Genomic DNA, 16,231 nt, shown 5'->3' with positions numbered 1-16,231 from the left:
AGAGATCAATTTCCAAGCCACTATATCACTGATATATAATGCCTCACATACCGCAATAAAAGCTGTATCTACGGTAATTACTATCCAGTGCACTTGACGTCTGTTCACTGTCTCCCACTATTTTACCATGCATGATCCCTACACATAGCCATTTGGGAGGAGGAAGGTGACAATGGGGATGAGGGTGATGGTTAATGTTGGCTATTAGCTCCCTGCTCTTTATTCCTTTCCTGCAGCTCCCCTGCCCCTCATGGCTCGCCGGTCCCAGAGCTCCTCACAGGGGGACAACCCCCTGGACCCTAACTACCTGCCACCCCATTACAAGGAGTATTACCGGCTGGCTCTGGATGTGCTAGCTGAAGAGGGGCAAGAGAGTTATCATCATTTCCTGGATGAAGAAGGAGCCCCTGACTTTCTCTGCAGCACAGAGGTAGAGCACATCACTCAGCATCTCCAGAAGCCCCAGTATGCCAACCAAGAGGGCAGCTGCATGGATGCCATGCATGACAATGACATGGATGGATCCTCTGGGACTTATTGGCCTCTGAATTCTGACCTTGCTGTCCCTGAGCTTGATCTGGGCTGGCCAATGGTCTTTGGATTCAAGGGTACTGAGGTAACAACTCTGGTGCAGCCACCACCCCCAGACAATCCCAGCATCAAGGAAGAAGCCCGTAGGATGATCCGAGCTGCACAACAGGTGAGATTGAACAAAGGCCAGAACCAACAGAGCTGAAGGGGATGGGGCAGGATGCGGCAGCTCTGCACTGAGTCCCTCTTCTATTCCCTGTGCAAAATTACACTCAGGACCCCTTAGGTCACTCTGACAATTGAAAGGGGTTTTACTGGACTGGAAGCAGCTCCCTGAGACTCCCCTCATACAGGGGCCTCCATAGTTTGTGTAGAGCAGTGTAAAGGCTCTGCATTGACATTCCTCCCAGTTCCTGGCATGGGGAGGGAAAGGGAGGGTGTTGGATGCACGGCCAGCATTCACTGTACTACAGTTATTCTCTGCTGCCAAGAGGCCATAGGAAACTGCGTAAGTTAGAGCAGCCCTGAGGCTATGCTACACCAGAGGTTACACAGGACTCTGCATGGTCTCAGAACACGAGGAGCTCAAAGATGGCTTAAAGACACCACCCCCACTGCCAACTTTAAAGAATATAGGCAATACCTACAGAATGGGGGAATTGTATCTTGCAAAGCTGTAAATCCTGAAAAGGATTTAGGGGGTCACAGTGGACAGGCTACTGAACAGGAGCTCCCACTGAGACATGGTAGATGTATAAAACAGAGAGAGTGAATGCATGTAGGGAAGCGAGTTTTACATTGGTGAGTCCGATACTGGAATACTGCGTCCAGGTTTAGTGTCGACATTTTAAAAAGCATGTTGAAAAAGTGGAGAAGATATAAAGAAGAACCACAAAAATGATTCCAAGGCTGGAAAAAAAAATGCTTTACAGTAAGAGAAAGGACTCAGTCTGTTCAGCTTATCAAAAAGATGTTTAAGAGGTGAATTGATTATGATGTAGAAGTATCTTAATAGGGAGAAAAAAACAGCTATTAAAGGTCTCTTTAATTTAGCAAAAAGAAAAGGAGGAGTTGTGGCACCTTAGAGACTAACAAATTTATTTGAGCATAAGCTTTTGTAAGCTACAGCTCACTTCATCGGATGCATGCAGTGGAAAATACAGTGCGGAGATTTATAGACATAGAGAACATGAAACAATGGGTGTTACCATACACACTGTAATGAGAGTGATCAGGTAAGGTGAGCTGTTACCAGCAGGAGGGCGGGGGGGGGTACCTTTTGTAGTGATAATCAAGGTGGGCCATTTCCAGCAGTTGACAAGAATGTGGGGGGGGGGAGGGGAGAATGGGAAATAGTTTTACTTTGTGTAATGACACATCCACTCCCAGTCTTTATTCAAGCCTAAGTTCATTGGCACCCTGACAGCAGGATTGTCTGGCTATGTAGACTCCCTCCTCAGGCCCTATGCTACCAGCACTCCCAGCTACCTTTGAGACACCACTGACTTCCTGAGGAAACTACAATCCATCGGTGATCTTCCTGATAACACCATCCTGGCCACTATGGATGTAGAAGCCCTCTACACCAATATTCCACACAAAGATGGACTACAAGCTGTCAGAAACAGTATCTCCGATAATGTCACGGCAAACCTGGTGGCTGAACTTTGTGACTTTGTCCTCACCCGTAACTATTTCACATTTGGGGACCTTCAAATCAGCGGCACTGCTATGGGTACCCGCAGGGCCCCACAGTATGCCAACATTTTTATGGCTGACTTAGAACAACGCTCCCTCAGCTTTCGTCCCCTTATGCCCCTACTCTACTTGCTCTACACTGATGACACCTTCATCATCTGGTCCCATGGAAAAGAAGCCCTTGAGGAATTCCACCATGATTTCAACAATTTCCATCCCACCATCAACCTCAGCCTGGACCAGTCTACACAAGAGATCCAATTCCTGGACACTACGGTGCTAATACGCAATGGTCATAGAATCATAGAATATCAGGGTTGGAAGGGACCTCAGGAGGTCATCTAGTCCAACCCCTGCTCAAAGCAGGACCAATCTGTCAACTAAATCATCCAAGCCAGGGTTTTGTCAAGCCTGACCTTAAAAACTTCTGAGGAAGGAGATTCTACCACCTCCCTAGGTAACGCATTCCAGTGTTTCACCACCCTCCTAGTGAAAAAGTTTTTCCTAATACCCAACCTAAACCTCCCCCACTGCAACTTGAGACCATTACTCCTTGTCCTGTCCTCTTCTACCACTGAGAATAGTCTAGAACCATCCTCTCTGGAACCACCTCTCAGGTAGTTGAAAGCAGCTATCAAATCCCCCCTCATTCTTCTCTTCTGCAGACTAAACAATCCCAGTTCCCTCAGCCTCTCCTCATAAGTCATGTGTTCCAGACCCCTAATCATTTTTGTTGCCCTTCGCTGGACTCTCTCTAATTTATCCACATCCTTCTTGGGATGGGAATGGGAATAAAGGCTTGAATAAAGACTGGGAGTGGGAAATAGTTTTACTTTGTGTAATGACACATCCACTCCCAGTCTTGGCAACAAGGGCACACTGCTGACTCATATCCAGCTTCTCGTCCACTGTCACCCCTAGGTCCTTTTCCGCAGAACTGCTGCCTAGCCATTCGGTCCCTAGTCTGTAGCGATGCATTGGGTTCTTCCGTCCTAAGTGCAGGATCCTGCACTTATCCTTACTGAACCTCATCAGATTTCTTTTGGCCCAATCCTCCAATTTGTCTAGGTCCCTCTGTATCCTATCCCTGCCCTCCAGCATATCTACCACTCCTCCTAGTTTAGTATCATCCACAAATTTGCTGAGAGTGCAATCCACACCATCCTCCAGATCATTTATGAAGATATTGAACAAAACCGGCCCTAGGACCGACCCCTGGGGCACTCCACTTGACACCGGCTGCCAGCTAGACATGGAACCATTGATCACTACCCGTTGAGCCCAACAATCTAGCCAACTTTCTACCCACCTTATAGTGCATTCATCCAGCCCATACTTCCTTAACTTGCTGACAAGAATACTGTGGGAGACCGTGTCAAAAGCTTTGCTAAAGTCAAGAAACAATACATCCACTGCTTTCCCTTCATCCACAGAACCAGTAATCTCATCATAGAAGGCGATTAGATTAGTCAGGCATGACCTTCCCTTGGTGAATCCATGCTGACTGTTCCTGATCACTTTCCTCTCATGTAAGTGCTTCAGGATTGATTCTTTGAGGACCTGCTCCATGATTTTTCTGGGGACTGAGGTGAGACTGACTGGCCTGTAGTTCTCAGGATCCTCCTTCTTCCCTTTTTTAAAGATTGGCACTACATTAGCCTTTTTCCAGTCATCTGGGACTTCCCCCGTTCGCCACGAGTTTTCAAAGATAAACACATGAACACCACCCTATACCGGAAACCTACTGACCTCTATGCCTACCTACATGCCTCCAACTTTCATCCAGATCACACCATACTACCTATTGTCTACAGCCTAGCTTTACGATAGAACCGCATTTGTTCCAACCCCTCAGACAGAGACAAACACCTACAAGATCTCTATCAAGCATTCTTACAACTACAGTATCCACCTGCTGAAGTGAAGAAACAGATTGACAGAGCCAGAAGAGTACCCAGAAGTTACCGATTACAGGACAGGCCCAACAAAGAAAATAACAGAACGCCACTAGCCATCACCTTCAGCCCCCAACTAAAACCTCTCCAACGCATCATCAAGGATCTACAACCTATCCTGAAGGACGACCCATCACTCTCACAGATCTTGGGAGACAGGCCGGTTCTTTCTTACAGACAGCCCCCGAACCTGAAGCAACCACATACCACACAACAGAACCACTAACCCAGGAACCTATCCTTGCAACAAAGCCCGTTGCCAACTGTGTCCACATATCTATTCAGGGGCCACCATCATAGGGCCTAATCACATCAGCCACACTATCAGAGGCTCGTTCACCTGCACATCTACCAATGTGATATATGCCATCATGTGCCAGCAATGCCCCCTCTGCCATGTACATTGGCTAAACTGGACAGTCTCTACGTAAAAGAATAAATGGACACAAATCAGATGTCAAGAATTATAACATTCAAAAACCAGTCGGAGAACACTTCAATCTCTTCAAAAGTGGCAATTCTTCAACAACAAAAAAAACTTCAAAAACAGACTCTAACGAGAGACTGCTGAATTGGAATTAATTTGCAAACTGGATACTATTAATTTAGGCTTGAATAAAGACTGGGAGTGGATGTGTCATTACACAAAGTAAAACTATTTCCCCATGTTCCTCCCCTCCTCCCCCCCTGTTCCTCACACATTCTTGTCAACTGCTGGAAATGGCCCACCTTGATTATCACTACAAAAGGTTTTTCCGGCCCGCCTCCCCTCCCACCCCCCCGCTCTCCTGCTGGTAATAGCACACCTTACCTGATCACTCTGGTTACAGTGTATATGGTAACACCCATTGTTTCATGTTCACTGTTAATATAAATCTTCCCACTGTATTTTCCACTGAATGCATCTGATGAAGTGAGCTGTAGCTCACGAAAGCTTATGCTCAAATAAATGTGTTAGTCTCTAAGGTGCCACAAGTACCCCTGTTCTTTTTGTGGATACAGACTAACACGGCGGCTACTCTGAAACCTTTAATTTAGCAGATAGGCTACAAGCTGAAGACAAATTAAAATTAGAAATAAAGCACACATTTTTAATAGTGATGGTGGTTAGCCATTGGAACAAGTTACCAAGGGAAGTGTTGGGTTCTTCATCTCTTGATGGTTTCAGATCAAGACAGGATGCTTTGTTGGAAGATATGCTTATTCAAACCCAAATTATCATGGACAGTAGGGGGTAATGATGAAATTCTCAGGCCTGTGTTAGGCAGGAAATCAGACTAGGGATATATCTATACTACAAGTACTACAGGCCATGCCGCTGTAGCATAGACACTTACTACAGTGACGTGAGGGTTTTTTCATCGCAGTAGGAAACCCACCCACCCCCTCAGCAGGGAGTAGCTAGGGCAATGGATGAATTCTTCCACTGACCTAGCTGCATCTACAGTGGGGTGAGGTCAACCTACCTGTCATGCAGGGCATGAATTTTTTCATAGCCCTGAGTGATGTAGCTAGTTCAACCTAAGTTTTAGGTGTAAATCAGACCTAGATGATCTAATGATTCCTTCCAGCCTTAAAGCGTAAGAATTCTTACTCTCGGGACATGAAGTGAGTCCAGAAGGGGCAGGTGCCAGAGTGGGGCACAGAACAGGTCCAGCAGGGCATGTGCTGTCAGGGTAGGGGGAAGGAATGCAGCAAGTACAACAGAGGCAGATGCTGGGGTGGGAGGGACTGTGCTGTAAGCAGCTGCCAGTGAATGCTCATATATAGGGATGACGAAGGCAGGCCTGAAACTGGACTGTCCTTACCTCACTCTCTCTCCCACAGGTAGTAGCTATAGTGATGGACGTTTTCACAGATGTGGATCTGCTGAGTGAAGTGTTGGATGCTGCTGCCCGCAGGGTCCCTGTGTATATCCTCCTGGATGAAATGAACTCCCAGCTCTTCCTAGACACAGCTGCTAAGTGCAAAGTCAACCTCAACTATGTGGAGGTGACCTGGGCGGGTTCATCGCTGGGACCCTATGGTCTGGTCCTGAGGAGCTGGGGGGAGGAGGGAGGGAGGGGTTTACAAGGCAGATGGGTGTAAGGGGCCAGGAGAGAAAGGAGTTATCTCAGTAATGAGGGGGAGATAAAGGCGGGAGGAAGCCTGGGTAGTGTCATGATGAGACACTGTAGCTGGACAGAAAGGCAAATAGAGAAGCTAGTGCTGATGTTATGGGAGAGATGGGTATGAAAAAATGAGCTAATGGGGGACAAGGGGAGGGCAAGAGCAGCTGCTGCCTTTGGAAGTCACTGCCTCATCTCTCTGCTGGTTTGCAGTTCCTGAGGGTCCGGACAGTTTCTGGCCCCACCTATTACTGCCGCACGGGGATGTCCTTCAAAGGGCATGTGAAAGAGAAGTTCCTGTTGGTGGACTGCATGGTGGTGCTAAGTGGCAACTACAGGTGAGGGGGTGTAGGGAGGGACTGCAGAATGGCATGGCCCTGTCTCCATTAGGAAGAGATGCTGGTGGAAGAGGGCGCTCTAACTATGACAACTAAATGTCAGTGGCATGTTTGTATCCCTTAAACTCGACATTGGCGCACAATGCACGATTATTCCAAGGGATAATATATAATTCTGTAGCTAAGGAAACTACAGAAATCTAAAGCCAAGCTTGTTTCATATCCAGGACGTAAAATATCTGTACAAAGAATTAGTAATTGTTACAACTAATTTAAACACTCAAAATCACTGCAGACACCAGCAGTGCGAGGGACGCTAAGTCCAAATACCACCTGGCTGAAGCCACAACATAATCCGCCCAGACTGAGTCATGTCAGTGATTGTGTCCTGAGAAAACATAGTCAGGTTTTTGAAATATTTTTTTATTTCAACCCAGCACCAAACCTAAGTGTTATCATAGAATAATTAAAGTTGCTAAAAAGATGGGTGGGTTATTAAAATCAGCATCTAGTTACAAGTATGGGAGTGACTACTGCATAATATTAATATATAGAAGTTACTATGTCAATGCCTGTGTTATACTTCTGAGTTCAGATAGGTCAGTCTAATGAAAACAGCATACTAAGTACTTTTGGTACTAAAGTGAGTGTCCCCACATTAAAAACCCAGATAAGGAAAATTATTACCTCATTGAGGCAGGGAGCATGCTGTATGGATCTTGCTGAGAGAGTGAGATAGTACTTGTGAGGAATGGGGTGCTCTTCCTTGCAGGGGAGTCCTTGTCTCAGTGCTGTACAGGTGGGTACTTTATTTACAAATAAAAAGAATGTATTAAAATAACTTTAAAATATTTAATTAAAAAACATTCAGACAGGACAATCATATTAGCATATTTTACCATAACCCTCATCCTCCTTTCCCCCATCTCCTCTTCTCTGTGGTTACCACTTGATATGTTAGATCTTTCAGTTTAGAACATGAGCCTATTAGTCTTGGGACTGACTGATGCCCAATGATCAATAATTGTTAATGGGGGACTCTTGTGGGCTGTAGAAAGCTGCCAGAGTAGTACTTGGTGCTAGTAAAAGGCTAGACCTAGTGCATGGTGGATGTGAAGTGGTGCCACTGATTTGACACATCAGATGCTAACCACATCTCATCTTTTCTGTATCTTGGTACAGTTTTATGTGGTCCTTTGAGAAGATTCATCGAAGCATCGCTCACATCTTCCAAGGGGAGCTGGTGTCCAGCTTTGATGAAGAATTCCGAATTCTTTTTGCTCAGTCGGACCCTCTCATTCCTCCAGCCAATGTCTTGGTGAAGGCAGAGAAGCCATTTACCATGGCCCCTTTTGGCAACAATATGCCCTTCTTTCCAAAGAAACCACACCTGCTATTCCAGAGGGATGACAATGTCTTTCCGCCCTTCATGGACAGAGTTGATCCAGACAGATACTTCTTGTCAGCCTTTAGACGGGATGAACTGATGCGCCACAGTATGGAGGGGTCAGCAATGCGCATGTATTCTAAGAAGGCAGAAATGGAGAATTCTCAGATTGATCCTGTCAGAGGTTTATTTCGCTCCAGGCAGTTAGAGCTGGATTCCTTTAAGAGGCACAGCTTTGCTGAAGGAACCTTTGAAAACTTTTCTTCTTCAAAGCAGTGTTCTAGGCAGATGTTCATGAACAATCTGGATGACTTTAAAATGCAGTCCAGTCACTTTCAAAAGGACCAGTTCTACCAGTATCAATTTGAACATCCCTATGGTTCCAGCAGGCCTCAGGGGTTCTTTGAGCGAATCCGAGGAGGTAGGCCGGGATTCAATGAAATGGAGGACTATGCACAGGACCCCAGATACCCTGAACTTGAATCCCACTTCCCACAAGAGGGTTTCCCCTTAAGGCTAGATTATGAGCATTCAAATTCTTCCAGGGAAGTGAGGCATGGTTCTGACCAAGTAAACCCTGCAGGGCTGATGTCACTAAGGAGGCAAAACATAGGGCAGAAATTCATGTGCCAGACATCCCCCACACGGAAGCAGAGCCTGGAACAACGACTGTTTTTACAAGACCAGGACCCAGATCAGGACAAGAAGACCCAGGAAAATAGAACAGGTTTGCGTAACTGGAGGATTTCTTCATACCTGAGTGCATACCAGTCAGAACCAGGAGACGAAGGCATCCCAATGCCCATGGAATCAGAGTCATATAATGATGTTTTGAGCCTTGGGGAGCCCCTCACAAAGCACCCCAGTGACCTGATCCCTTCTTTCAAGTCTCCTATGTCATTTAATAATAAATCATTGGGAACTGAAAGTGCCAAAGAGTCGGCAGGTACTGAGAGAGCAGGCGAGGAGACCTCCCTTGTGAAACAGGATTCCTTTAGGTCCAGGATAAATCCTTTGATCCAGAGGAGCTCAAGGCTCAGATCTTCTTTGATTTTTAATGCTGCCAATTTAGATCAGCAGAATACAACAATGGAGAAGATTCAGATGATCCAAAAGGAGCAAATGTCCAGTGATATTATAAAAGACAATGAAACTATAAAGGCAGCCACCTCTTCTAAAGTGGCAGAGCTTTTAGAGAAGTACAAAACTGTGGGGAAAGACAGAGAGAGTGCTACAGTTAGTCACACCAAAGCTGTTTCCAGTTTTCTACAGGAAGAATCTCAGAATGCAGAGAAAAAATGTACCAAAGCTGTGCAATACAAGATCCTGGAGAGTAGGGTGCTAGACTCAAAAGAATCCTTCAGTAGTTACAAGATGCACATTGAGTCTGAGAAACAGCTTGGTATGTCTCCCTCAGCCACCCAGCTCCTTGACACACTAAGTAAAGATCCTATAACAAATATTAGCAGCAAAATGGAAAAATTATCTTCTCGGTTCTATCCCATAGACAGCAAACCTACTCTTCCAATGAAGGAGAACCTGATGTTTGTAGGAGACACTCAGAAGCTTGCTCTGCCAGAGAAAAGGGAGAAACTGACATTCAGAAGAGACACACAGGAACTAGCTGACACAGAATTCAAGAAACCACAGGCTAGGATAAGCACCACATCAATTCCTGAAAGTTTATCCAAGAATCAAGGGTCTGACAGCTCTCTCAATAAATCTGAGGAAGAGGGTGCCAAACAGGAACAGAGTCCATTGGAATTTTTTAGGAAAGGGTCGCTAAGGTTGAAACAGTTGCTGAATCCAAAAGGTGAAAAGAAATCAGAGGAAGAAACCATTCTTGAGAGTGGAAAGTTTGACAAGCAGACCATGAGCCTTAAACGATCTTCGAAAGGGGATTTTCAGGAAGTGATGGAGGAAGAGAAATCCCAAAGGATCACAACAGCACCTGCTTTCAAAAGCAACCAGCCATCTCAGACCAGGTTTGCTTCTTCCACGGCAAACATCCTATACAGCAGCAACCTCCGTGATGACACAAAGGTGATTCTGGAGCAAATTTCTGCCAACAGTCAGAAGAACAGAGCTGAGTTGGCCAAGCAACTACCTTCCACAAGTAATCCTGATCTTACCAAGTCTACCAGCAGCTTGGAATGTAAAGGCGAGAAGGAGAAAAGCTGCAACATTAGCAGGTCAGAAAGTTTTGGGAGCCATAAGAGGAATCCTCAGAGGCAACCATCAGAGGACAGAGATACCCTTCTGAAAAAGATGGAGAATATGCGAAAGGAGAAACGGGTCTATAGTAGGTTTGAGGTCTTCTGCAAGAAGGATGAACAACCAGTTCAGAGTGATGGGGAATATGACACAGATGCCAAAGACAAGAAAATGGGAAAATTCATGCCCAAACTCCTGGGGACCTTCAAAACCAAAAAGTGACCTTAGAAATGCTGCCTAAATCCCAACTCCAGGGGCTGTAATTATGGTCTGTCAATGGAGAAATGGGAGGTTATGCTTCAGTGATGGACACTAGTAACATACTGAATACTCCTTCATGTTGTTGAGTGTGCAGTTGTGCAACACTGGCCTCCTACAGCATGATTTCCTCATATAGTTACATGGTGAAAGGCAATTTTACTGCAATAGGATCCAAATTATAAAAAAATTAAATCAACAGATTGTTTAAAACAAAAATAAAGTGGAGTCTATTTATCATCTGCAGAGGGAAGCTCCTCAGCACACAGAACAAGCTTGCTATTATTCGGGGAGGGGTGAAACTATAATGCAAAGCTCTGCCCTGAGCCAGGGAAGTCCGTACTTCTCATTTACAAGAACAATGCTGATTTTTGGATATTTCTCAGGTTGTGGTCCGTTTTTTCCACATATGTGGTACCAGGAGGATCTTTGACAGTTTCCAGGAGCAAGATCTTGCAGTAAATTCTTTGCCCTTACCTGTAGTTATGACCTTGTCCATCGGCACATGTCCAGCTTTTATACTTAGCATTGTATAACCTTATGGGTGTTTTTAAATATAGTTGAAAATATTATTGCTTTAGAGGGGGAGGCATGAGCAGGCAGCTGGAAGGCAGCAGCAGAGGGAATTTACATGCCATGCGGGGATAAAGAGGTGTCTCTAGTTTAAATTAGCCAAGCTAGTAGGGCACTGAATCAAGCCTGTACAATGCAGCCTTCATCAAGCAGAATCTTCCTTGAGGGTGTACCGCCAAGAAGAGGTGTTTTCTCTCAGGGAGGGATTTGTAGCAGAGGATAAGCCATTTCAAGTGTTAGCAGGTTCCCTCATTGTGACGACAAGAGAGGGAGGAGGGATTCAGACAAAAGGAGGAAATAACTGAGCTTTACTGTAACTTATCTTTTCTTAAAGCTCAACAATGTTTTTTTCTTACATAGATTTCTTTCAAGTGTTTGGTACCAGGCCTGGCCCAGACCAGCCTGTATGGTTCATACTGTGGTATTGGATTGTCTGGCAGGACAGTGGGCGGAGGGTGGGTGTCAAAAAGAAAGAAGAGCATTGTACATAAAGTTTTCTGCCTTGGGTCTGTTGTTCTTCAGCCTGGGACTTTCTCTTTTAGGCAACACAGCAGCAGTGCAATGGGTCTGAATGCTGGAAGTTATATCTGATTTTATATTTTTATCTGTGTGCCTACAGGTACAAACAAACACATTTGATAAATTAAAAAATAAATGCATAAAAAGTCACAGCAAGCTCAAGTCCTCTGCTGGCAAGGCAGCCTAGAAGAACATCTTATAGTACCTGGGCTGTGGGAAGGGAGAAATAATTCCTTTGAAAATAGGCAATAAGACTTTTGAGAATCAGTTCTGGCCACCTTTCTTTACTCCACATCACTGCCAGAAGCTCAGTTCCCCATTACAACTGTGGTTCCCACCCAGCCTCACAGGTTGGGAGTTTACCTGCAGTGTAGGCCATTATGTGACAACTGTAACTGGGGAAAGAGGCCCATACCTCTTTTTGGAAGTGGCTGCCTTACTCCTTTGGACTGTGTTTCTAACAAGGGGAGGCAAAAGATATAAGGGCTGAGGCCTAACTCATGCATGTCAGGTGCTCCTTAGTTCCTGCAACAACAAACAAGGTGGAAAGTCAAGCAAAAACAAAAGAGGAATGTAGCAGAGAACTATGTTTTAGAACTCTATTAGAGCCACATCTACAAGACAGGTTTCAGAGTAGCAGCCGTGTTAGTCTGTATCCACAAAAAGAACTGGAGTACTTGTGGCACCTTAGAGACTAACACATTTATTTGAGCATAAGCTTTTGTGAGCTACAGCTCACTTCATCGGATGCATGCAGTGGAAAATACAGTGGGGAGATTTTTTTATACACAGAGAACATGAAACAATGGGGGTTACCATACACACTGTAACCAGAGTGATCAGGTAAGGTGAGCTACTACCAGCAGGAGAGAAAAAAAACCTTTTGTAGTGATAATCAAGGTGGGCCATTTCCACTTTCTCTCCTGCTGGTAGTAGCTCACCTTACCTGATCACTCTGGTTACAGTGTGTATGGTAACACCCATTGTTTCATGTTCTCTGTGTATAAAAAATCTCCCCACTGTATTTTCCACTGAATGCATCCGATGAAGTGAGCTGTAGCTCACAAAAGCTTATGCTCAAATAAATGTGTTAGTCTCTAAGGTGCCACAAGTACTCCTTTTCTATCTACAAGACAGTGATCAAATGATCCTAAAGGACTGGGCAGACCATTTCTTCCCCTCCTGTGGCCTACACTGAAGAGTATTTTCCATCCCTATCTGAAGAATCTCCCAACTTCCCAGCCCAGCTCATGTTTCACCTGGTGCATATGTTGTGGGTAGGAAGTAAGTGCCCTTACTTTGAACTATCCTTCTGAGTTTTCCTGCCAATGCCAGTGAGATTGAGAAACAGCTGATGCCCCTTCCATGATCACTAGGATTGCAGGTTTGTCATAGCAGGAAAAAAATGTCACGTATTGTGCTTTTCCTATTTGTCCATGACTTTTTTCCTGTGTCCACAACTCATCCTGAAGTGGCAGCTCATGCAATTCCTGTCCCATGGTTTGAGCTTGGCTCTCTACTCTGCATGCCCTGGGTTGCAAACCTGCTCAAGTTTGACCTGCCAGACCCTCCATCATGACTGGGTGAGAGAAGGAGAGGGAGAAAACTTCAATGAATGGCATTGTGCCCGGGTGGACTGGGCCACAGAACCACTCAGGTTTGGCCTGCCTGACATTCTATCATGACAGAGCAGTCAGGCAAACCTAAGCAGTGCTGCGAACCAGTGTGCCCGGTTGCAATGCCAGGAGCAAGGTGCTGAGCCCAGCATCATGGGACACAGGAGCCACAGGAACTGCCACTTTGGGGTGAGTGCAGGGCACTGGGCCCAGAACCAGGGGACACAGGAGCTGCCGCTGCAGGGCGAGTGCAGGGTGCCAGGTCCAGTCCTGTGGGACAAAGAAGCCAGTTGCGGGGTGATTGTGGGGTGGGTTCTCTCCGCAGCAGCTCCCACCAGCTTCCCCTCTGCACTCAGCCAGGATTAGGGTTGCAGTGCTGGAGTGGAGGGTCCTGCTGCAGGTGGTTGGTGCCCCCTTGGTGAGGCAAGGAGGGCATTTTTTTAAATAAAAAAGAAAACATTTTTAAAATTTTTGATGAAAAAAATGCTGAAATAAACCTGCAGCCCTAATGAACAAGTACCGGGGCTGGAGCTGCAAGCTCAGCAACCCTGCTACAGGTATGTGGATGACAGGTGGGGGAAGGGCCAATTGAGTGCCAACAGTTGACAGTAGCTTTATTTATGTCTTAAAGAATTAAAGGTTTCAAGATGCCTAGCTGTCATGCTAACAGCACTATATAAATTAATTAAATTTTCCGTGACAAATGGTGGTTATTTTATTGGTTGCTGGAAGCAGTGTCAAATGAAGCCCTGTGTGGCTGGATTTCCCAATTTGAAGAATGGGCTGTTCAGGAAGCCCCACAAGTGATGATTAAAATCTCCAGTGATCAAGATTATATATCATTTCTAACATGAACAGTTCAATTAGACATAAATACATTAGCACAAAGAAATGAGCAGAGAAGTGCAGAGGAGTGGGCTAAAAACACAATAAGGAGCCTAAAGGGCATTTTAAATTTACTCCATGTTGCAAATAACACTAGGAGGAAGATGGCACAAGAGTTCATACAGTAGAACAGAACAGTCTTGTTCCTGTACAGAGCCTCATCTCTTTTCTTATTCAGTTTCTTGCTACTGTTATATATTAAGAGGATGCTATCTAAGCCATTCTGTATATTGTGGTGCATAAAATAAACAAATTAATTTTTACTAAAACACTGTGTTGGAGTCAGATTTCACACACAGAATTGTTTAGTGTAGCACATGATGGTGAGCTAAATGCTGTAGGTGGGATGAGGGAGGCAAGGATGTCAAAGCCAGGCAGGCAGTGAGCTGGAGAGTCACAGATTACCTGACCTGTAAATATTTTCCATCTGCACTTTCTTTCCCCAAATAAAAAGAGATTGTTAAAAAGAAAAGAGCCTCAGTGAAGTGTGGCTAATATCAAGAGAAAAAAATAAAAACAGCATGACACATTCTACACCAAGTTCTACACCTCTAATAACTTTATATATGAAATCAGTAACACCCAGAAGCCCTAGTCAAGATCATGGCCATATTGTTCAAGGTGCTGTACAAAACACAGTCAGCTGCACTATGAAGGTGAGGGGATAGAGATCCACTCAAATATATGCAGGGCTAGAGCCTTGGGTGGTTTAAAATCTGTGTCCGTCCATTGACTTCAACAGTACCACACCGACTTGCACCATCTAAGGATCTAACCCACAATTTTTATATACACAGAAGAGCATTTGGATAATCCATTTGTTATTACAAACAGCAGTACTGTATGAATTAAATCAAATTATTTGAAAGTCTAAAAATGAATCGTAAAGTGACCCAGCCCCTTCTCCACTGCCATGTTCATACTGCTCTTCATCACTCCATCAAGCTACAACCCTAACTGTGCCCTCCTCGCTCTGCGACTGAAATGTGTTGTTGGAGGTATACTACGGATTTTATATATTATTTCTGGGGGCTTGTCTAGATCAGTGGTTCTTAACCTGGGGTGCACGAACCCCCTGGGGCTGCGAGATGCCCTTTCAGGGGGTGTGAGACATGCCGGATATTTTTAGAAGGTAAATCATCGAAAACACAAATTAAGCACAGGCATGTAAGTACAACTACTTTGTTTCATCAGACCTCTGTATGTATTAACTTTATACATTTTTTAACAATTACTGTAATATACAAACAAAAAATATATCTAGGTTTAAAGAACTGACCTACTTCAATGATTTTTGATAAGGGGTGTGAGAACATATTTTGAGAACCAAAGGGGTGCAGGCCACAGTAAAGGTTAAGAACCACTGAACAAATGAACAGTTACTGTGCAGCAACCTGGGGTATAAATTTGGAGAGGACTAGCAAACCGCACACAATCTGTGTGTAACCTGCTGCCATGCATCAAAAATTCCCTAGAGGACTTTGAGTTACTCCCATTTGAAAGTTGAGAAGATCCAAAGTGCACCAGGGAAATTTTAGGGTGTGGCAACAGGGTCCACATGGACAGTTGGTGTGCAGTATGCTAATATGCTCTCAAATGATAAAAGACAAAAACACCATGTCATAGAATCATAGAATATCAGGGTTGGAAGGGACCCCTGAAGGTCATCTAGTCCAACCCCCTGCTCGAAGCAGGACCAATTCCCAGTTAAATCATCCCAGCCAGGGCTTTGTCAAGCCTGACCTTAAAAACCTCTAAGGAAGGAGATTCTACCACCTCCCTAGGTAACGCATTCCAGTGTTTCACCAACCTCTTAGTGAAAAAGTTTTTCCTAATATCCAATCTAAACCTCCCCCACTGCAACTTGAGACCATTACTCCTCGTTCTGTCATCTGCTACCATTGAGAACAGTCTAGAGCCATCCTCTTTGGAACCCCCTTTCAGGTAGTTGAAAGCAGCTATCAAATCCCCCCTCATTCTTCTCTTCTGCAGGCTAAACAATCCCAGCTCCCTCAGCCTCTCCTCATAAGTCATGTGTTCTAGACCCCTAATCATTTTTGTTGCCCTTCGCTGGACTCTCTCCAATTTATCCACATCCTTTTTGTAGTGTGGGGCCCAAAACCGGACACAGTACTCCAGATGAGGCCTC

The 16,231-nt window shown here is 44.9% G+C and overlaps 1 protein-coding gene across 1 annotated transcript in view; it reads left to right on the top strand.

Moving 5' to 3' along the window:
- The window catches only part of FAM83H (family with sequence similarity 83 member H), a 56,517-nt gene extending 44,168 nt beyond the window's left edge, over window positions 1-12,349 (top strand). Inside the window, exons 2-5 of the mRNA XM_073329701.2 lie at window positions 237-700; window positions 6,012-6,176; window positions 6,506-6,630; window positions 7,813-12,349. Coding sequence (XP_073185802.2) covers window positions 251-700; window positions 6,012-6,176; window positions 6,506-6,630; window positions 7,813-10,453 — 3,381 coding nt within the window. The 5' untranslated portion in view covers window positions 237-250 and the 3' untranslated portion in view covers window positions 10,454-12,349. The remainder of the gene's footprint in view (window positions 1-236; window positions 701-6,011; window positions 6,177-6,505; window positions 6,631-7,812) is intronic.
- Window positions 12,350-16,231: the final 3,882 nt, after the last annotated feature.

The sequence above is a fragment of the Lepidochelys kempii genome, chromosome 2, assembly GCF_965140285.1.
Source record: "Lepidochelys kempii isolate rLepKem1 chromosome 2, rLepKem1.hap1, whole genome shotgun sequence".
Classification (NCBI taxonomy): Eukaryota; Metazoa; Chordata; order Testudines; family Cheloniidae; genus Lepidochelys; species Lepidochelys kempii.
This window is presented reverse-complemented; position numbering and strand designations above follow the sequence as displayed.